The sequence below is a fragment of the Lichenostomus cassidix genome, chromosome 5, assembly GCF_008360975.1.
Source record: "Lichenostomus cassidix isolate B80296 chromosome 5, HeHo_3.0, whole genome shotgun sequence".
Taxonomy (NCBI): domain Eukaryota; kingdom Metazoa; phylum Chordata; class Aves; order Passeriformes; family Meliphagidae; genus Lichenostomus; species Lichenostomus cassidix.
The window spans coordinates 9843289-9865046 of record NC_139486.1 but is presented as its reverse complement, the minus strand read 5'-3'; the positions used below and the strand labels follow the sequence as shown (position 1 = coordinate 9865046).

The 21758-nt window shown below is 46.5% G+C and overlaps 1 protein-coding gene across 2 annotated transcripts; it reads left to right on the top strand.

Annotated features, from left to right (window-relative positions):
- The first annotated feature begins 3764 nt into the window (after window positions 1–3764).
- Window positions 3765–21578, top strand: LOC146435922 (tumor necrosis factor alpha-induced protein 2-like). 2 transcript variants are annotated; one of them, XM_085061296.1, is made up of 13 exons: window positions 3834–3903; window positions 8225–8446; window positions 9756–10104; window positions 11758–12385; window positions 13669–13783; window positions 15027–15152; window positions 15721–15821; window positions 15912–16010; window positions 16202–16325; window positions 17328–17450; window positions 18337–18492; window positions 19548–19669; window positions 20088–21578. In XM_085061296.1, exons 3-13 carry the CDS (start codon window positions 9768–9770, stop codon window positions 20227–20229), a joined length of 2073 nt encoding a protein of 690 aa, XP_084917422.1. In that variant the 5' UTR covers window positions 3834–3903; window positions 8225–8446; window positions 9756–9767; the 3' UTR covers window positions 20230–21578. The 2 variants fall into 2 exon arrangements, with proteins under 2 accessions (XP_084917421.1, XP_084917422.1); XM_085061295.1 differs by lacking the exon at window positions 8225–8446 and having other exon boundaries at window positions 3765–3903.
- Window positions 21579–21758: the final 180 nt, after the last annotated feature.

The following is a 21758-nucleotide window of genomic DNA, read 5'->3' as shown; positions in this document are numbered from 1 at the left end:
TTTCAATGCTCAATATAGAAGAGGGGAACAATCCCATGCTAGTCACTGTTCAAATTTAATAAAGCAGCTGCAAAATAAAGTTCCAAATCTCTGAAGTACATCTTGCTTTTAAGTGTAAATTTCAGGTGAGAAATATATCCCGTGTATTAGAGAAGTCAGGTGTAATCCCCTGGATTCCTGGGATTGCAGACTTCCACTAACAATTTAGATAGCAAAAACTATAAACAGAGTACCACTGTAGCCTGGTGCAGTACACTGGGTAGTTACAGAGCCCAGAAAAATTCCTGTGCAGCCCTGGAAGATGTGCAGCCTGGTTTAACTTGGTTACAAGCTACCCCATATTACTTATGTAAATGCAAGATGCCTGTCTCAGAAATCAGGCTACATAGACAAGCAAGGTCATGCTCATATATCAGCAGGAGATCAAAGTGCTGTGATACATTTGGTTTGGGTAAATAAGGTTTTTAATTTAAGACCAAACTACAAGAAGCTTCTTGTTCCCCTCTCTGCTGGCAGAATTGCCCTGACCCCACTGAAGTTAACTTAAAAGAGGTAAAGATGAGGCCCAGCAACAGATCCCATACATTCATCTAATTTGGATCCCACACATTGTCCTACAGTCAGGACCCCCAGTGATAAGCTGGGGATGAGACATTTATCTGAGTCAAGTACAAAGACCCCCTGAATAGCTAAAGAGGGGTCTCAAGTGGATCTGAGATGTGCCACTGAGCCACTTCCCAATGAAGATTCCCAGCACATCTGTGATGGACACCCCTGCATCCTTCAGGAATCACATAATCAAAAATGTGCCCGAGGTTCCCCCCTGCATCCAGAACAGCATCGTCTGCTTTCAGTCAGTCCCAAATGCTGTCTTCCCAACCGTGCCCTGAGCTGTGTGTGTTCATGTGTGTGTAACCCTTGGACTCCAAGGGGTCCTGGTTCCTCCCAGGAGCCATATCCCTTCTCCTCCCACATGAAAAGGTCATTGGATCCAGGATCAAGCTCTCCTCCAGCTGCACTGTGCTGTCCCCAAAACAGGTCTAACTGTAGATTTCAAACCTTGTCTGCTTTCTCTTTCACATTGGCATTGGAGAAGGTGATGAAATACAGAGGAAATTCTGCATTTTAGGGCCAAATCTTGCACCATTTCATGCTTCAAATTATTTTCAGACTGATGTGGCACCCAGCATCTCCATCCCATGACCATGGTTATTTCTAGTCACTGGTTGTCAAGGAGTAAGGGGACACAACCCTTGGGCAATCCCAAAGGGGAACCCTCTGGCCAGCTCAGCCAAAGGCTGGCCTGACATGAATCAATGTTTTCAAGAGACTGGAAATCATGGGTTTGCCCATCAGGGCGGCCCCTCTGCGTCTGCTTCCTGTTTTGGCAGCCATTGTTGGGGGGGAGGTTTTTCCCTTCTACCATGGACTTCTTGGGAAAAGCATCCCAGAGAGGAAAGTGGCAGCACCAGCAGACAGGATGCCTGCCAAAAAAGACAGACCAGGAGAAGTACATGTTCTCCAGCACTGTGCCAGCTCAGCTGGACACCTCCTTCCAGCACAAACCATGGCCCCAGACCATGTCTGCTGCTGGGGGATGTCCTCACACTGGACCTGCATAGATGCATAGCCCCTCCAAAGGTTGTGCAGCTGCTTAGGTGCTGAGTGTGGTCATCAGCAGCACCAGGAAAGCTCACAGTCACACTCACCTTTCAGTCTCTGGACCATGTTTTTACATTTTTTTACATTTTTTTTTACATTTTGCATTAGACCAAAGCAATCAGATGTAAAACAGAAATTGTCCCAAGCACAGTAACCAGGCACTTGGACTTTCTACCTGCCCCACTCCCTGCCCCACAGCAGCTTCCCAGGAAAGGAGGGAGAAGGTAGGCTCTGCAGGAAAACACTTTGATTTTCTGCCTACAAGGCAAATGCTTCAACCCAGATCTCATCCAGATTCATGCAGAAGATATTTCTCATTGAGGCTATCTAAGTAAGGGACAGCACAGCCCTCACAGCCTTCACAGACCCGCTGCAAAGGCCCCCCCCAGCCACTGCTGTCACCCAGGTGTCCCCTGGCTGCCCTCCAGCCATCCCCTGCTGTGACAGCACACACGCTTCCCCAGGTAACAGGCTCACCACACTCCATGGATGGGCATGACAGTGCCTAGAAATCAGGAAAACAAATCTTAGAATCATAGAATAGTTTGGGTTGGAAGAGAGCTTTAAAGGTCATCTAGTCCAAACACCCTGCAATGAGCAGGGACATGTTCAACTAGATCAGGTTACTCAGAGTTCTGTCCAACATGGTCTTTAATGTATCCAGGGACAGAGCACCTATCCCTTCTCTGGGCAACCTATTCCAGTGTTTTACCACCCCCATAATAAAATTTGTCTTCCTAATCTGTAATCTAAATCAACCCTTTTTCAGTTCAAAACCATTACCCCTTGTCCTATCACAACAGGCCCTGCTAAAACCTTTGTCCTCATCTTTCTTACAGGCCCCCTTCAAGTACTGAAAGGCTCAGTAAGGTCTCCCACCCACAAGTGGAATACAGAGTTTTGGAGGCTTTGGGGTAAGGAAAGAAGCCTGTCTCTCCCAGTCCCTTGGCAGGGAGTCAATCCCCACTCTGAAGGTGTTGGATGGTAATGATGTCTCCTGGGAGAGCCATGAGCCCTGCTCTAGGGAAGGCATGATGCTCGACACAGGCAGCTGTGCTCTCAGGCACACACCTCACCCCTGACAGCCTGCTGGTGGCAATGCCCTGTTCAGAGAGCAAAGCCTTCATGATTCATGGAATATCCTGAGCTGGAAAGGATCTACAGGGATCATCAAGTCCAACACCCATTTCTGCACTGGACAACCTCAAAAGTTACACCATGTGTCTGAGAGCATCATCCAAATGCTTCTTGATCTCTGGCAGGCTTGATGCCATGGCCACTCCCCTGGGGAACCTGTTCTATTGCCCAGCTTCTCTGGGTGAAGAACCTTTTCCTAATAGACAACCTAAACCTCCTGACACAGCTTCAGGCCTTCCTGTGAGTCCTATCACTGGCCACCAGAGAGAAGAGATCAGTGCTTGCCTCATCTCTTCCCTTTGTGAGAGGCTGTAGGCTATGATGAGCTCTCCCCTCAGTCTCCTCTTTTCCAGACTGAACAGGCCAAGTGACCTCAGCCACTCCTCACACAGCTTTCCCTCCAGACCCTTCACCATCTTTGTTCCCCTCCTCTGGACGCTCTCTAACAGGTTAATATCTTTCTTACATTATGGTCCCCAAAACTGTCCCCAGCACTCGAGGTGACGCCACCGCAGAGCAGAGCAGAGCAGAGCAGGACAATCCCCTACAGGCGATGCTGTGCCTGATGCCCCCAGGACACCAATGGCCCTCCTGGCTACCCGGGCACTGCTGGCTCATATTCAACTTGCCATCAGCCATGACCCCCAGGTTCCTTTCCTCATCCCCCAGGCTGTTTGTACATCCAGAGATGACCACCCCAGGTGCAGCACACGGCATATTTGGAGTCACCTGCTCTATCCCTGACGGTGGGTTTCCAAGCGTGCAGTGGCACACATCACACCGAGAAGCCCTGGGGCAGTGAGCCCAGGCTGCCGCATTCACCGCTGTGTCGCGACAGAGCGCCGGGGCTCAGCTCCTCTGCGGGGACAGACCCCCCGGGCCACGCAATCTGCTGTCGGCGACTTTCCCCGCCAGAGGGGATTTCTCGGTTCCCTCCGCTGGGGGGAGGTGCAACTGGAGTTTCCCAACAGCCGGGTCCCGCCCCGCCCTCCTCCCCTTATAGCCGGGCTGCCCCGGCCGCTGCACGCACCCTCTGACCGTGCCGGTGACAGTGCCAGTGTCGCTAACCCGCATCCAGCCCCGCCGCCCGGGAGCCGCCGCAGGGTAAGTCAGTCACAGCTCCGTGCCGCCTGCCCGGAGCTCGGGTCTTTCCCCTTCCCCGTCGGGCCGGCGTCTGTCCCGCTCCTCCCGAGCCGCTGCCCCGCTCGCCGCTCACTTGCTGCGAGTCCGGAGAGCTCGGGGGCTTCCCTGATGGGTCTGAGAGCGGGGAACGACTGGCAGATACTGAGGGGTGGATTGCCGGACACAGGGACAGGTTTTAGCCCCACCTTGTAATTAGAACGGGGAATAAATGGGACCACTGGCGGAAAGAGAGAAGCTCCAGGTATATCCCATGGCTAGGCACCGTAAGGATATGTGCCTGGCAGTTCCCTTTTGACAGCTGGGTCTGATTTCAGCTGCTTTTCCCAAAAATGTCAGGGCACAGGCTGCGAGCAGTGACTACTGTAACCCGCTTCTGCTATTCCTTCCCCACTGCCTTCCAACACCTTTCCCAAAATCCGGCTGTAGGTCTTGCGCACCAAAGTATCCTGAACCCAGATCCAGCGTGGCACTTCTGCCCTCTTCTCTTTGTCTCTATTCAAAGGAAGTGGTTTTCCCCCACACCACAGGAAAGTAATTGGATTATGATTCACTCAGCTTGGCTGCACTGAAAAAATGCCATTTCAGAGCCTGGACCCTGGACGGTCCCAGGCAGCCCCTGTGACTTGCACCCTGCCAGGGCCACTGTGCCAAGCAGGCATGTTTCTGCATTGCCATGCTTGCCCTTTTGTGACTGTTTTCCCTAGTCAGGGAAGTCCCACACCCCCCAGGACTTGCCTTTTCCCGGAGCACTGAAAAGCCTGTAGAAATTCCCTTCTATCCTTGGGCAGCAGCTCCATATCCCCTGCATCAGGTCCTCAGCACAAAAAGTTCTACCCCGGGGTTAGAATCTTTAGTGTTTTTAAGTAGTATTTCTTTTTGAGGCTGCTGGGAGTAAGGGAGAGAGTTTCTGTGACTGAAGCATATGGCTGATACAGAAGCCATGGTCCCTCACTATCATACTCAAATTCAGAGCTGAAAACCTGAAAAAACACTCATTCTCCAAAGTATCAGCTGCCTGCCCAAACCAAGCGACTTTGAGGCTTGTCAGTTCCAATAAAGCAAATCAAAAGGGAGCAGAGAGCTCAGGTTTGGGTTTCTTCAGTTACCCTCTCTATAAGAAGATACCTGGAAAGCCAAAGATTTTGAAAGTGCTGAGAGAAGCTCCCAGGGAATTTGTTTATCTTCTCAGTTGCTGTTAGCTCGAGCAGTGAACTTTGCAAACTCCAGGCCTTAAAGAAGGATTTGGCTTTGGAACTGCTTTGTGAAAACAAAAGTCTAGACAGAAGCAGCTGGTTTCTCTTTCAGCAGCAACAGTTCAAAATTAAGCTGCTCAGATCTGAAGCAAGGAGAAAAAGGAGGATAGTACAGTGCATTCTCTCTGCTTTTCCCCAATAAGAGTGTATATATATAATTCCCTCTTTCTCTGTTTGAAAAATTCTCACTAACAACAGGAGATGCTGGTTTACAGGACTGTTTTCAGGTGTGTGTCACTAATCTAGGGAAATCAAATTCTCATTTGGAAATGACTGATGCTCTACATAGCTCTATCTCTATGGTTTAATGCTGGTTTAAAGCATCTATCTCATGCCACGTGAGATGCTCTGGGATCCTCTGCCTGCTCTGCCACTGCCATTTCCCTGAATCGCTTGGGTTCTCCATCACCCCCAGCCCTATAGGGGTGCCTGGTGATGCTGAGACACGTGGATTGAGTCCTCTGGGGAGGCTCTGCTCCTGCCTTGGCTTCTTTACTGAAGAGAAGTTTTGTTTCCCCTCAGCTCCCCATTAGGAGCAGAGCTTGGCCACCATCAGGATGCTGCTGGACCACACTTGGTGGTTGGTATCTCACAGGGGTCTGCAGACAGGACTATGGATGTGAGCAGCACAGAAAAGTGTCAAGGTGGGGCTCTGGGTGGCCCAGCTCTTCTATGGACAGGGATTACCCAAATTCTCCCAGGCAGAGCCAAGTGGGAGCCCCTAGCTTCCTGGTGTCTCCATTCAATACTTAGTCCAGATAACAAAAATTGTAGGAAAAAAATTCCCACCTCCTAGAAAGGCTTCCCAACTTGCAAAGATTGCGGCTGGCATCTCTGTAGGCTCTTCACTTTGATGAATTAGCAGTTAATTTAGGTATCACCACATGGTCTGAGGCACACTAAACTTGGACTGTCTGCACCACTCTAGTGCTTCAAAGAAGGCTTGGCCCAGTGCAATATTCTTGTGTGGGCAGGGATAGCCACTATTCCACAGGGAACAGATGGGGAGAGACATGGCTGATGCAAATGTAGAGAATAAACCTTGCTAAATAACTCAGTTTCTGAGAGACTGTGGGAGAGTTGGAGATTTCCATCAAAATGAGATATAAATCCTCATGACCTAGGATGTCAGCAGGCTGTAGAGGACCAAAAATCCAAACAAATGCTTGTTAATATTGGCAGAAGCTTAGGAAAAAGAAGTCAAGAAAAAGATCAGCAAAAAAATTCAGAATAGGGGTAATTAATAAATCTCTCCCCCTGAGTGCTCTCTGGCACACCATGAGCTGCCCCTTGCCAGTGAGCTCATTCTGCATGAAAACCATTTCCTTTGAGGAAAAAAAAGAGGAAAATGGGAAGCCACTGTGCCCAGAATCCAGGCTGGGACCTTCTGTGTTTTGACTCTGCTCCAAGTGCTTCCCTTGCCCTCGCTGCCCACCCTAAAAAATCTCCAGCTCAGAAGTTGGTGCTGTGATCAGCAGAGAGCTCGCTGTGTCCCACTACAGCTACACCAGCAGTCTCAGCACCACTGTCCCAGTGCTGCAGGGCCTCTGCACAGGGTGGCAGAGGATGCTCTGTGAGCTGTGCTGCTCTTCTGGTTGAAAACCAGAAGTTGAAATACACTATGCCAAAAGTAATTGGAGCTAAAGACTCCCCTGGCACAAACCGTATTGCCACATCACAATAATGAGGATGATGATGATAACAGTAAATTAGTAATAATACTGAGTTGGGAACAACGTCAACTCTTGACCTCAAATAATTACATTTCCCAAGACTTGAATTTGAGCTCTGTGCCTGGGAAATAATTTAGCATTTCCCCTGCTAAAAAAATTAGGCACCTGCTGGAGTCTTAACAAGCTTTGATTTGTGAGAAGAGCACAGGCATGAAGGAGAAGCCTGTGGCCATCTGAGCTAGAGCTGAGTTCCTGGTGTGTTCTGTCTGTTCTGTGTGTTCTGCAGTGGGCAGGAGCACATACTGATGGAGGCAGAAGGTGCAGTGCTAGCTCAGCATCTCCTGCCTGTGCCCCCCAGATGTAACTAGTACCACCTCCTTTTAGCTGTTTCTTGTAGCAAGTGTTGGGGGTTTTTCTATAAGAAAGTTTCTTAAAGGCATTTCTTACAGTAAGTGCCTGGCTATCAAACAATAAAGAGAAGAGATGGATGGAGAGTGTTTGGTACCATTTGACATTAAGGTTGAGGCTGCATTTAAGGGCAGAAGTGGGAGCTGGGGTCTACTGGCATTTCCTGCTGCATATACAAACATAGGCCAACCAGCAGTGGCACATGATAATCACTGGGCAAGAGTTCAAGCTGGCCAAATACGAGTGAGCATGGCAGCTATTCCATTGACAGCCTTACTTATGTGCTTGAGGGTGGTGCTTGAGGTGCTGTTTTTGAGCATGACCAGGACAAAGTTCTGACATGTTCAAAGTCAGCTTTTGACCAGCTTAATCATTCCCTCATGGACTCCCATATGCGTAGTGTCACTTTGATGCTTTTCAAAGATAGATTGCATTCATCTTGGCATTGAAGAAGAACCAAAACTGTTTGAAGTCCACCTTTGTGATCATCATTCATCAAAATGAACGACCTTAAGCTTTTGCAAAGGGTGAGGTACTTTCTTTGGTTAAAAAGCAAACAAACCAAAAAAAGCCCAATAAATACTTTTTTTGAAATAATAGGAGACAGAGAAAGGACTCAGCTGAGTAAGTCTGTGCTTGAACAAACAGGAAGGAGTGATTTGGCAGAATTAATCTAACCACAGCGTTGTATTGGGAAATGCAAGTTAGGAAAAGAGCCCTACAAAAATTAAGAGTCCAAATGACTTACAGAGCATGCCTGTTACCATTATTTTTTTCCTTGCTTCTTTGGTTGTTTTTGGGGTGCCATTTGGTTTTTTGGGGGTTATTTTTTTTGTTTTGTTTGGTGGGGTTTTTGTGAGGGTTTTTTTTTTGTTGTTTTTTGTTTTGTTTTGGGTTTTTTTTGCAGTTGAAATGTAACAAAAAGGAGCTCTTTTCCATTGTTTTCAGGATTCTAGTGGGGCATCCTGACTAGCATAGCTGGAGACAACTGCAGAGGGTTTCCTTCCTCCCCCCTCCTTAGTGTATGTCCTGTGAAAGATGTAGGTGCACAGATTCAGCCATGGCACTGCTGCTGGGTAACCTGGGATTAGCTCAGCTGGTTTGAGTATGGTGCTAATAATGCCTTGGTTGAGCATACAATCCCTGTGTGGGCCATTCACCTAACAGCTGGTGATTCTTGTGGATCCTTTCCAGCTGAGACTATTCTGTAACTCCTGTCAGCTGAGCTCAGGTGCTCAGGCCCCTTTTGCTTGCTCATGTGACTGTGCACACACTCTCCCCTTCCTCTCCTTTTCACATGAGTATTCATCTTACTGTGTTTAAAAAGTAGTAGCATTAGTAATCCTGGCCTGGCATCCAAAGCAGGAAATAAACAGAGCTCTCAGCAAAGCCAGGCTCTCACTGCTCTCTGTACCACCCAGCTGCTACCACTACCTCGATGCTTCAAAGCTCTCCAAGCTGCCAGGAGCCAGCAGAAGGAAACACAATTAAAATGAAAAGCTGCAACCTTCCAACCAGTTTTCCCAGAAATAAGTATCACGTTTTGTACCAGCATGACACACACCAACAGCATAAACTTAACAAGAGTATTTAAAGATCACCATGTTGTTGCCTTATAACAGAAGCCAAATTCTTCATTTATCTAATTTTTCTGCCATTACTCAGTACAAGTAAACCAAAACTTGCCTGAGAGTTCTTCATATGGAAGTGCTCCAGTCTCCCTGGAAGTCACTTTATTTACAGTGATGTTAGAATAAGGATTGGAAACTGAGTCACTTTATTTATTTGCAGTAATTGCATAATTATAATCATGATACAAATGGTTATAGTTATGCAGATAATTGTTTAGCAAACTATTGAATTATAGAAGAACATAATTCTAAATATGATTTCTGAAAAGATGTTGCAACAATAGCAAATGTCTGTTGTTAGTTATTTGTAGTGTAGGAGTGTTGGTGGTAAAGCAGGACTCTGGCAGGATAATGTCTGTTTAAACAAGGCTAAACCACCTTCTTGGGTCTTGTTTCCACTTTCCGTGAGAACAGATCAGGAAAAAAAAGGCCCTGAGGAAGATGGGAATTGATCCCAATGCCATATAACAGTATGAGAGTTTTGTGGTTGCTTTGAATAGGCACAGGACTCTTGTCCCACCCACATCATTCATGTGGACTATCCATGCTGATGTCCATAGTCACACAGCATCCCATGGGAGAGCCTGACAAGCTCAAGGTCTCAAATGAGGACATCTGAATCACCCTTAAAATGACCCTTTGATTTTCTCTACATCAGACCAGAGAGCTGTTTCCATTCTCTCTGTTACCTGGAGTGGTGTTGCTCAGGAACTCTCTGGTAGAGCTGTCCTCACATCATGTAGCATTCTCCATGTTTCCCATACATATGCCTTGCCACACTTTTTCCACAGTATTGTTCTTGTTAACTGTTATAATCTGATCAATTTTTTTTTTTCTGAAATTTACAGGCTAGAAGGAAAATGATGAAAATGTTACCTTTTTTCCAAAGCAGTCCCTTTGGAATACGCAATTCAGAGGGTTGCATTGATGCAAACAGTCAGTTTGAAAACCCTTCAGCATCAGTAGCTGAGCAAGTCCCTGCCTGTCCTGAACCTTCTGCAGATGAGATCTGGTCCAGAGACCAGGAGAAGATGAGTGAAAGGCCAGAGGGAGCCTGCAGAGCTTCACGTGCCTCTTCCATCACGAGCAATGAGAGCTGCATCTCTGCTGGGGACAGCCCTGAAAAGGGGAACAAAGGAATAAAGGGAATGCTTAAAAGTGCATTTAAGATCATAAAAAAGACCAAGCCACCCAGTGGTAAGTGCTCCTCCATCCTTCTTGTACCACTTCATGGGCCATAGTTACCTCTAGAGGGGATGCATGAGGTGGAGAATTGTCCCCTAGAGAAACAAAGGTACCAACAGATTGATGTGGCTTTTCCAATAAGCCTGGAGAAAATCAGGCTGAGGGAGCCTCAAGTCCAAGTCCTTTGGTACCAAGGGCACAGTTCTTGAGGAACTGTAAGTTTGCAGGTTTTCTGTCCAAAACAAAACTTATTTCTGCCTCTCATTGGGGGCAGAGAGACCTGTCGGTGGGTGAGCAACCAAGGTGTAACTCTCAGCTCTGTTCCTCCATCTCCTCCTACAAAGTCTCATTGTTTTAGTACAAATTATTTAATTTCCAGACAAGCCTTTACCTGTCTAATTGACAGTTCATTCTCCATGTGTCAAATGTTTTCCCTAACTGGTTGTTTTCCTTCTTAGCCTTGAAATTGCTGCTGAAAACAGGCCTTTAGTACCTTTGTTCTTACCACTGCATTGCCCCATCCCCAATGTCTTTTTTTTCTTTTTTCTTTTTCCTTTTTTTTTTTAAAGCAACCAAAATTGCAGCAAATATTCCAGATGAGACACCACCAATGTGTAGTACAATATATTACCATTTTCCTAGCTCAGCTGGATATTCCTCACTGAGTGCATCCTGGAGTCATAACTGACATGTTCACCATCACCTCCCAGTAAGGATTTACTAATTCTCCAGGTGTCTCTCTTCCTCCTCCATCTCAAGCTGATTCACATGCAGCTTGCAGCAGAAAATCCTATTTGTTGCTAAGTAACTTTTGTTCTATTGAATTTTTATCCTGTGTTTCATGGCATTAAATTTCAGCCCATTTACTATTCAAGTTATCCCACTGTTCCTGTAAAATACATGAGCCCTCAGTTTTGAAAATGTCTCTGAACTTTGTGTAATCAGCAGATGTCAATAGGGCACTCCTAGCTTTTGTGCCACAATCTGTAAGGACAATATGAAGTAAGATGAGTTTCATGAATAATGTAAGCTTTCTCCACCCAGGGTCCTCCATGCAAACATTACACATCTAACAAATCTTATTTTGGGATATATCTTCTCCATTTTAACTAATAATTTCCCAGGTTGCACTGTCTCAAGTAACTGACTGTAGTTCAGACAAGATTGTTTAATTGTGTTTGCCTTGCCTGTAAATGTGTCCTCCCAAACAATTTCACAGGTCAGGTTGTGCCAATCTATTTCTGGAAAACCCACGTGGTATTTCCTTTAGCACATCTTATTTAGTTACATCTTTCCATCTACATTATCTCTAAAGCCAAGCTTCTGACTTGAGATCACAGTAATGGGAAGAGGGATAAGCAATAACTAGCTAACTAAATATCTCCACAAGACTAAATTTTGGGAAGAATTATAGATGGCTCATGAATAGCTGTCCATGTGCAACAGACTGTGATGGGTATTCAAATTTCCATTGCCCCAGTTAAAGGCAAGCTAGAAATAATCTGATCTTTAAATAAACAGATTTTCTATATGGTGAAGGAGCCCAAGAGCTAGCATTTTGGAAATATAAGCACTTAAAAAAATATTTCAGTGCCATCATTTTTTGTAAAACAGAAATCTTAATCTTCACTCTTGGGTAAAGAAAGTCTGTTCTTTTTTCACCAGTCAAACAAGTAATGGATCTCCTTGGAGAGCAAAAGCTTTGTGATGCCACTCAGCATCTGCTTGTCCTGGAGAAGAGCCTGTCTAGCAAAAGTGAGGAGGGTCTGAACACCAGCCAGAAAGACATCGAGTCTGTCTATGAAATTCTGAAGCACAAAGTCTTCAGCATCTTGAAAGATTCAGTGCTGCTTGCAAAAACAAACCCCGACCTGCTGCAGCAGGCAGTGGAGTCTCTGAAAGAGCAGGAGAAAGAAGACCAGAACTACATGTCAGAGAATCCACCAGACCAAAATTTGCAATTTAGACCCAGAAAATGGAAAGAGCTTTGGATGGCTACAGTAAAGGAGTCAGTAGAGGCTCGGATGAAAGACACAAGCCGTACTCCTAGAACTGAGAACCTCTCTGCAGTTGGCCAGAATCTCCTGCACATGGGAAAGACAATGAAAGAAGATTTAACAGTGGTTGCCAAGTACATTAAACAGCTTTATCCTCCTGAGTTTAATGTGTTCAGCATATATGCAGAGCTCTACCACAATTATTTTGCCTCCCAGGCAAAGAAAAATGCTGAGTCTCATCTGGAAGACAAGGATATTTACCTTCTTCTCTCATGGGTGCACAACTTTTATCCAAAGTAAGTGAGGCTTTTCTACATGTTTACCCCAGGTGATCGACACAGGCTCGTTGGCTGCAAAACCAGGCATTTGTTTGATTTATGAATTGGTATCACTCTGATGCAATCCAACACCTGGCTAAGTTCTGGAGTCACTGATGATGTGCTGATTTACACTCCTGGCCAAGACAGCCAGAAAGGACACACTCAGGACTGCTAGTCTGTAAATGAAGGGCTGTTCCTACCACTCTGGCTTCTGGGCAACAGCCACACAGATGTTTAGAGCTTCACTTGTGTTATAAATTGGTCAGGTTCACTGCCTTGATATCTATTCCAGTTGTAGACCTGGGCTTACTCTTGGAAAATTTGGAAATTTAAGCCCTTTGTTCCAAAGACAATAAGCAGAACAACCTGAGATGCAATTATCCTGAGCATGGAGGACGTTGCTTAGGTATTGCCCACTGTCTATGTTTTCCTTGCCTTTAGGGGAGCCAGGGGTGTACCCCTGTGAGAGGACACCATTAGCCAAGGGTCCCCACAAACCCTATATGTTACAGAACTGAAAATACTGCTTTTTGTGGCTAATAGTACTGGGTGGAGAATTGAGGGCTCTTGTTTCTTAGGTGGAAACCAGTAAAGGCACTGGCAATGTTTCTTCTATTCTAACGTCATTCAACCTTCACCTTCACTTCTTCCTTATCGTGTTTCACTGATGGAGTCTAATGATTCAGTGTTTATCCCTGAAGTTTTCCACAGCCAGTGTTATGCTCTAGGTCAGGATATTCAGGCCTGAACCAGCCTGTGTTTGAAAACCAGCAGTTTTGAGGAGCAGGGCTCAGCCAGAGCAGTGCAGCCCAGCACTGGGGTCAGTGTTGGCCATGGTAGCAGCTGCTTTGAGAGTGTTCCCAGAGGCCATATCCAGCTGAGGAACCACCTCCTGACCATGAAACACCAGCTTTTCATCTGCTCACCTCTCTGTATTGATGGAGAGAGGTCATGTCCAGGGGCTAGACCCCCCTGCTAGCTTCAGATCCCCCTTCCCCAGCAGAGCACAGTGGCTGGTACTCAGGAGTTGGACAGACCATGACTCCATTCCCAGGGTTGCTTGTGGTCCCACCCTCACAGGCCTCACCTCTGGCACATATTCATTCAGCTTCTCCAAGTCCTGCCTGGACTAAGGACAATGTACATTTCCATCTGTTTTTTCACTGATATCCTCAAAAAGTGTTAGTGATTTGCATCAACAACTGTCTTGAATTACACAGCCCCTGGAAAATATGATTGTTTGGCTTTTTTCATTCCAGAGAGATGAGAAAAGATCATGCTTTAGCCATGGAGCTGGATAAAGTTAAGCTTGGAAGCCTTTTGCCATCAAGTCTGAGCAAAGAGCTTGAAAAGAAATACCTTGACAGTGAAGAGGTAAGAATCTGTTGAGTCACTCCTCTTCCCTTTACTGCTCTCGTATGACTCCTCAGAGAAGCTGTGACTTGTCCTGCACATACACTTCTTCAGCAGTGAGCCACACACCCTACACACCCTTCCAGGGAGAAGTAAAAGCTTTTGTTTGTTTTTGAGGGACAGGTCACCTTTCTGCTAGATGGGACTTGCAGAGCAAACTTCTGCTTAGCCCTGGGAGCCATGAGAAAAAAACTGCTCTGTTCTTGTAAACCAAGTGGTGGGAACAGGAGGGAAAATCCAACCACAGATCTTTACAGGCAACTTTCCAGTTGTCTGATAAATCTCCAGAGGGATTTATGATCCTTCTCATAGGAATCTATGAAGGATCTTGGATTACTCCTGGTCTCTGCAGAGGTGCCAGACCTTGGGTGAGTGCAAAGCATGGAGATCTGGTCTTGAAAAATCTGTTTCTTTGATGGAGAATCACCTGGTCTGCAGAAAATAAAAGTGGCTCTGGTTTTTGTATCATTCTTCCCTTAATGGAAACAAGAAGCAACTTTTACAGTACTCCCATAGCTTAACGCTTTTGGCATTTGGGACTGGAATTCCTGGAAAATGAGAAGATAAGCTCCAAGTTTAGATGTAGTCTGTGATGGTTTGCATATGGGAGAGGTGGTGTGAGGTCTGCAAAGCACATGAATGGGGCACTGGGGAATCAGCAATATGTGCCAGACACTGCACAGACCATTTCCAAAGCCTCACTGCAGCACAGAGGGGTCAGAGCAGAGAAAGCCTGAGAGCATTTTGTTTCACTCTCCAGTGCTTGTGTGGCATCAGAAGTGCTCATGAAAAAGGATTACAAAACCAGGTAGCACTGAGTGTGACACATGGGCAGTGCATGGCTGGGGGAATTTGGGCTCTGGCACACGTAGCTGCTGCAACCTTCCTACTCACTGCTCCCCTTCCTGCCCTCCTGATCCCCCTGATGTGGTGGTGTGATGGGCAGGGACAGATCTTGATCTTCATTCCTACCTGGAAATACTCAACTCACTATTGCATAGGTGGATATCATGAGGGAGTTGTTCTTGTTGCTGTGAACTTCTGGGTCAAGCATCTCCTACCAAGGAGTCTTTATTTACCAGCCAGAGCTGAGTAAAAAGTCTGCTGAGCCAGGCAAAAAGTGGGTGGGCAAGTAAAACTTGCATAAGGCAGGAGCTGTTGCATCCATGTTGTGGCAAATTCTGTTGTTCTTCCTTCCCTAAAGGTTACTGTCAAAAATTCCCTGAGCAGATGCTTAGATAAAGAAATCCAAAGATGGAAAGAAGACAAAGAACCAGAGAAGCTAAATGGACATTTTCAGAGTGAACTACTAGGAATATTTGTTATCCAGGTAATACAGAGTTTTATTAAAAATAAACGACTGCATCCTTTACCTACTTAGGATTTGAGACCAACCATGGGCAATGCAGAAAAGGAAAAGGCAGAGTCACTTGTGTAGAGTGGTAGCAGAGGTGGATGGCACAGGGAGGCCCAAAGCTGTGGTCTGATGTGGGCCTGGTGTGCCATGTGGTGGAGGCAAACTCCTCTAGAAGCAAAACAAGAAGGTCTCCCTCCCTCTTAGTGGTCTCCCTCCTCTAGCTGCAGAGGATTAGTTGAGGTTTTTTTTTAAAATATAAACCTCTCATATGTTGAGGTTGTTGTCATTAAATTGTTTCTTTAAGTAAAATCTTATGACATTAAAAAAAAAGAAACAAAACCAAGTGTCAAATTACTGACATTCTCAGCTGCTTTCTAGACTTTCTTCATGCTTTCTTGAACCTAACAAATAAGTATAGTTTCTCTCTGTGGTCCTTGGCTCAGTTGGGGGATGCAGGAGAGCTGGGTGCAGTTGCTTTACCCAGAGAACCTGGCCTTTTTGGAGCAGGTGACATTTAAAACTGATCTTGCTTGTTTGTTAGAGTATCTACAGTGGCCAGAAGCGAGCTGAGGACATCAGCAAGGCTGTGGGTGAGGAGCTGTCCCGTCGGCTGCTGAAGGAGCTGCCAGCCTTCCTGAGGAGGTGAGGTGGCAAGGGGGCTGCAAGCAGCAGGGCAGGCACAGCGCCTGGGCAACCACTCACCCACCTCTCCTCTTCCCATCTCCCCTCCAGCTACAGGGATGCCTTTGAAGACTTCAAGGAGAAAAGCAAGAAGCACACATACTACAAGCCTATACTGATTGCAAATATTAACAACTGCTGGAATTTCAGGTAAGGGTCCAAAAGAAAAGGTTTTGCTCCTTCCTCTGCAGGCAACAAATAATAGTGTGATAGAGGGGAGGTACTTCAGAGTGAGCAGAGGTAGGTGCATCTGCCTGCAGAGGAAGGTTTGGAGACCTCTGAATTTCTCTCTCTCTCCCCTGAAGATAGACTATTCTGACCTGGCTGATATTTTCTTGCAGAGAATACACGGAGAAATACATGGCAGAAAAGGACGACAGTAAAGCTGATATCCTCAGCACTCTTGCTGATATTGAAAACAGCGGCTTCGATGTACTGCTTCAGCAGCTGTTTGCCAAGCTGAAGGTACCACCTCCATGCCCCACACCCTCCTGCCCCATGGCTCGGCTGGTGCCAGGACAGGGAATGTTCTCCTGCCCTGCTCAGATCTCTGATCTCCTGTTGCCAGATCTCTGATTCCAATCAGCCAAGTTCAGAAGGGGCCAGGGCACAGGATAGCTCCTAACCCACACTGCTGCCGGAAAACTCCCACTAAGATCTCCTTGAGCTGCTCCTCAAGCCTGCAGGCAAAGTGGGTGCAGTGGCACAGGCATGACTGTCTCAGATAGGATCAGCAGGTTTTACATTCACCTGCACAATGGCTGCAGCAGGGAGAGTCTCAACCTGCAGCTGTTTACTCTCCACACTGTAGGAAGCCATCACTAATGGCATAAACTGCAATTATGCAGCTTTTGGCTTCCCCATAAAGGTGACCCAAAGGGCATTTTTGTACTTTTGGCTTCCTTTCTTTTCCTTTTTTTTTTTTTTTTTTTGTTCTGTTTTTGTTTATATATAACACAATCTTTTTGAGTTAAGCAATTTTGGTGGAGAAGAAGGAAGTGTAGGAGTCAGAACTGTTCAGCCACAATCTCTTCTGCTTTCTCTGTAGAGCCTTTTGGAAGGTATAAGAGAACAGAGGTGGGGTTTTTTACATTTTCATGTTTATTTACTATGGCTGAGAAAAATTATGATTGAAAACATCTCATAAGGATTCTTTTTTTTTTTTCTCCTGATGGTTCCACAATTCTCTAATCAGGCAAGATGATGAGTAAAAGAAAAATTTAAGAATGCAGAAATAAAAACACCTCCAGTATGAACCTTTCAAGCCCTTGGTCTTCTCCACCCTGGGGAGCCAAGAGGAGGACACAGCCCCCTGTTCCCCTGTCCCTGTAAGGCATCACCACACATCCCTGCAGAGGACTACACACCACACTCTCACTACTGAGGATACTCTGCATGTAGAAATGACAAATACACAGGTACATAGAATTTGTTCAAGGTAACTTAGCAGATTTTCCTTTTTTTCAGCCAATGTACAAGAAGTTTACAGAGAATAAATGGGACTCCAGCAGTGAAATTATGAATGAGATAATTAAAACCACCAGCAAATACATTTCAGACTTCCAGACCTTAAAGGACCCGTTTTACCATGTAAGTCTGAGAGAAATACTGGAGGCCTTCTGGGATGCTGAGGCTGTGTTTTCAGCTCTGATCCTCTGTGGCTTGAGTTGTCTTGACCTATGTTGAGCTAGTGAGCTGGCCTGGCATCAGGAAGCCTCTCAGGCAGGGTTTCCATCAGTATGCAGTTTACCCATATTAGGCACATAAATCTTACCCTTCTCTGACAGAAGCAGACTCCTGCAGCTCTGCTGCACTGTCTGCAGAGCAAACCACCCCTGATGTACGGAAAGTGCTTTAGAGACTCCCCAGCACATGGCTTTATTTACAGATTTGGTTTAGCGATCTTGAAACACAGACGCAGTTGCACAGTTCAGTGTCATTGCTTCTTTGATTGCCCTAGGGGACTGGAGGAGGTGGATGCAATTGGGACAAATCCCAGATAACAGCCAGAACCACATCCTCACTGGTGCTGGAGTATGTATGAAATATCATCATATAAGACAATATTTGATTTCCTGCCTTTGTCTTTTTAGTAGATGAAACAAATGATGATGTTTCGTACATTAGAGAGAAGAACAGGAAGAGCAGCATGAATTCCTGTTTCTCTGGAGTACAGTTACTCCTCTAGCACATGGAGAACTTTTCTGCACTTTAAACTCTTCCCAGAAGGAAACAACATTTGGAAATTCCCATACTTATTAGAGCACAAGGAAATTCTAAGCATCTAGGATGTGGTGTAACCAGTCTTGGGAGCTTGGCAGCCAGGGCTGTTCCTGCTGTGTAATCAGCAGCAGGCATTGGTGGGGCATGTCTTACAGCATCCAGGATGGTTTTGTCCTCCATCCACCCACATGGTTTGTTCTATCCCTAAGCAAAAGAGAGATGGATGATGATTCCCTTCTCTCCTTCCCAACAGGCTATCATTGAGAAGATCCACGCCCTTTTGGTTAAAGAGTACATTGTGAGGCTGCTGAAGAGGAAGGTCAGCCTGAAAACTCCAGCACAGCAGCAAGCTCTGGCCCAACACATCTCCAAGAATGCTGCTGACCTGGAAGCCTTCTGCACCAGCAATGTATGTTAGTGCTTGCCGCGAACATGACAGCACAGGGCACAGACACACAGAAAAACAGGAAGATAATTCTGGGAACTTTTGTTAACCTTTTCAACTCAGCTTAATTTCCTGAAAGGCAGGACCTTAGGCAGAAAGAGGTCTCTAACTGCCTGTAGGCAGAAAGGCTCCCTTGGCAGCAGCCTGCCCCTCCCTGCTTGGAGAGATATGATTTCATCCTCCTTTGTCCCGTAGGCAGTTTCCTTTCGAAAGTTTATATTAATAGGGTAAGTAGACTTAGATAAGCTTTTCTGGTTTCAGTACAGCTTCTGTGGAATCTGGGTTTCCTTTCACCCTTGATTTCCCTCACACTGCAGCTTTTAGGTCAGCCAGAGGCTAAAGCAGGCAGTATGGGGGTCTGTGTTATGCAAAGAATTCCTCCACGAGAGCCATAGCTGGAACAACCCTCTCTGTCCTCTGAGATCATCTCCTTCCTTCTATGCCTCTAAATTTGCCTGCAGAAAAAGCTAACAGCTAAGCCAAACCCTGTTCTCCACCACCCCATGCACACTTGGAGAAGGAACAAGCCTGAGTTTCACAGTGTGGGTGGGCGGTCAGGCAGCTGCACCTTAAAATTCCAATGGCCAGGAAAAAGCTCTGGTTGGGGCTTCTGCCTGATTTGGCAATACCTGGAGATGCTAAAGGCAGGGTTGTGTTTGGAACCGGGACAGAGCAACACGTGGCAGTGAGTTACCTGACCCATCAGACCTTGTACACACCGGGCAGTGCAGAAACCCAAAGAAAGAAAAATGAGCAGAATCTGCTGTGGTGGGTGTGGAAGTCTCAGTCTTACGGCAAACTGTACACCACTTGCGTAAGAGGATAAAAAACCATCAAAAAGCTAATCCAATTTTTCTAAGGCTGGCTTAGGCAGAAACATCACTGAAAACAATGAGGCATCTAAAATTACCGGTGTGTCCTTTTCCCTTGCCGGGAAACAGCCTCGGGAGCCAGCTCCTGGGCTGGGGGGGAGGTTTGCACCCCTGTGATGCCCTGCTAACCATTTTCTCTTCTCACAGGGATCTCAAGCCACGTGGCTGAATTCAGCACTCCCCAAACTGGCTGAAATAATCCGACTTCAGGATTTAGGTGCTATTAAAATTGAAGTTGCAACACTCGCTACGACATACCCAGATATCCGGTAAGTGATGCTGAAAAAGATTTGCTAATACTCATATGGAAATTCAATTGAGCCAGGAAGCAGTCAAATATGAATACAGGTGAGATTCAAATTGCCTGAGCCTATAAACATGGGTGGGAGCTGCCTGCCAGGCTGTGGCAATCCCAGTGCTATCAGAAAGCAAAGGAAGATATGAATAAAAGCCTATTGATATATTCCAAATTCTGGCCTGATTTTCTCCTTAACCTTGGAGATTCCCTTTCCTAACCCAAACATCCCAGGACAGTGCAAGGTCTTGTGTATGACTGCCAGAGGCTGAGCTGGCACCTATGGGGGACCTAAGAGTGTGCCATAGGGTGGGCACCACATCCTGGTGCAATGGCCCTGACTTGTGGAGATGTGTGGGAGGAAATAACCCCTGCCTGTTTCTCTTCCACAGCAAAAGGCACCTGGAAGCATTCCTGCACATCAAAGGCCATTTGTCGCGCAGTGAAGTCAAAAGCATCCTGAGCTACTTGGCAGACAGCACAGCATCCACGCAGCCCAGGGCCCCGCTCTTCTCCAACATAAATGTGTCCTAGACCAAGGCACCCCTTGGCACTGCCCTGTGCTGGACTGTGGGGTGGGCTGGGGATGGAGACCATCCCCTGGAGTGATGCACAGTGCACACTGCCACCTTTTCCTATGGAAAGTGCTTTGTCCTGGTCTGGTGCTCAGCTTCTCTATGGGAATCATCATCCGTGTGTGAGGCTGGGCAGAAAATGCACCCATGGGAGGTGCAGTGCCCACAAGGACAAGGCTGCTTCTTGCACCAGTCATGGATTCCCCCCAGGGTCTCCTTGGTGCCACCACATTCTCTGCCTGGACACTGCCCTGGTGCTCTGACCTCCGTCTACCTCCCGGAATGCCACAAAGGCCACATCACTCACTCCCCAGCCAGCCGAGACCAAGCAGGCACCACCTGTGTAGCTTTTTGTCTTCGAAGGAAAGGAAACAAAAACTGAACCCAAAATTCAGATATATTGGAAGAGTCCCACGTGAGCATGCTTGCAATCTGTCTGCCATCCTCAGAGCAGGGTAGGGCAGCTGTGTTAGGCTGGTGGGAGAGGCATGAGGTTTCTGGTGAGGAGGAGCTGTAGCTCAGCTAGGGCAGGGCTCCTGCCAGCTCCCTTGGAGCTGCAGGCTCTGACCCATCCAGCAGCACTGCCCAGGGCCTCGGGGTTTCCAATGAAGAACTGGCCCTGGAGAGTGTGTGCTTCCTTCACCTCTGTGAGGTGGGAGCACCTGAGCCCCTGGCAGCAGCCCCTCTGCAGTGACCCCCATCCCATGCATCTGCATGGAGCAGCACCCTGCTAACAGAGGCTGGGAGCAAGCTGCCTATTGCAATGGATTGTGTGGGCTAAGCCAGCATCTAGTAAAGCACTTTGGATATTCCTGAAACCCTCCTTATCAAGGAGAGGACTTTTCCAGACCCCATTAACAATATAGGCATTGAATGGGGCAGGGAACTGGTCTTGAATATCAGTATGTACTGAGAACCCTGTATGTGTCACCATTCTCTTGCTCACTCTTTCCCCTCTTGCTGTGAGGTAGATATGATGTGAAAACACAAATAGGTCTCTTGTGAAACTGTGTTTTGTTTTTTACAGCCCAGGTTTTTGGGGAAGCTAATCACTTGCCAAAACAGCATGGTGTATATTTGGAGACCTTTCCCTTCTGTTTTCCTCTATTTCAACTTTTGTATCTGTCTGTGGAAAGTCAGTCGGGAGAGAAGACACCAGATTACTGTGCAAATATATGGCTATATAATGTATTTATATGCATATGCAGTATACCACCGGTGTATTTTTGCATCCAATTTTATTTTTTCTCAGTTAGAGATACTAATTTGCAATGTTTATAATAAACAATATTCAAATATGCTAGAAAAGTGACTCATTTTTTCTGTCTCTGGCTGTTTACTGTGTTGCCACATCTATCTCCTGCTTCAAAGGTCCAATCCTTCCACTACTCCCAGCCAGCTCTGGTGAGTATCACCCACTGATCTCAGGTAGGGAGAGTCTTGCTAGACTGTAGACAGGCTGGAAAAGCATTTCTACTGCCCCTGTAA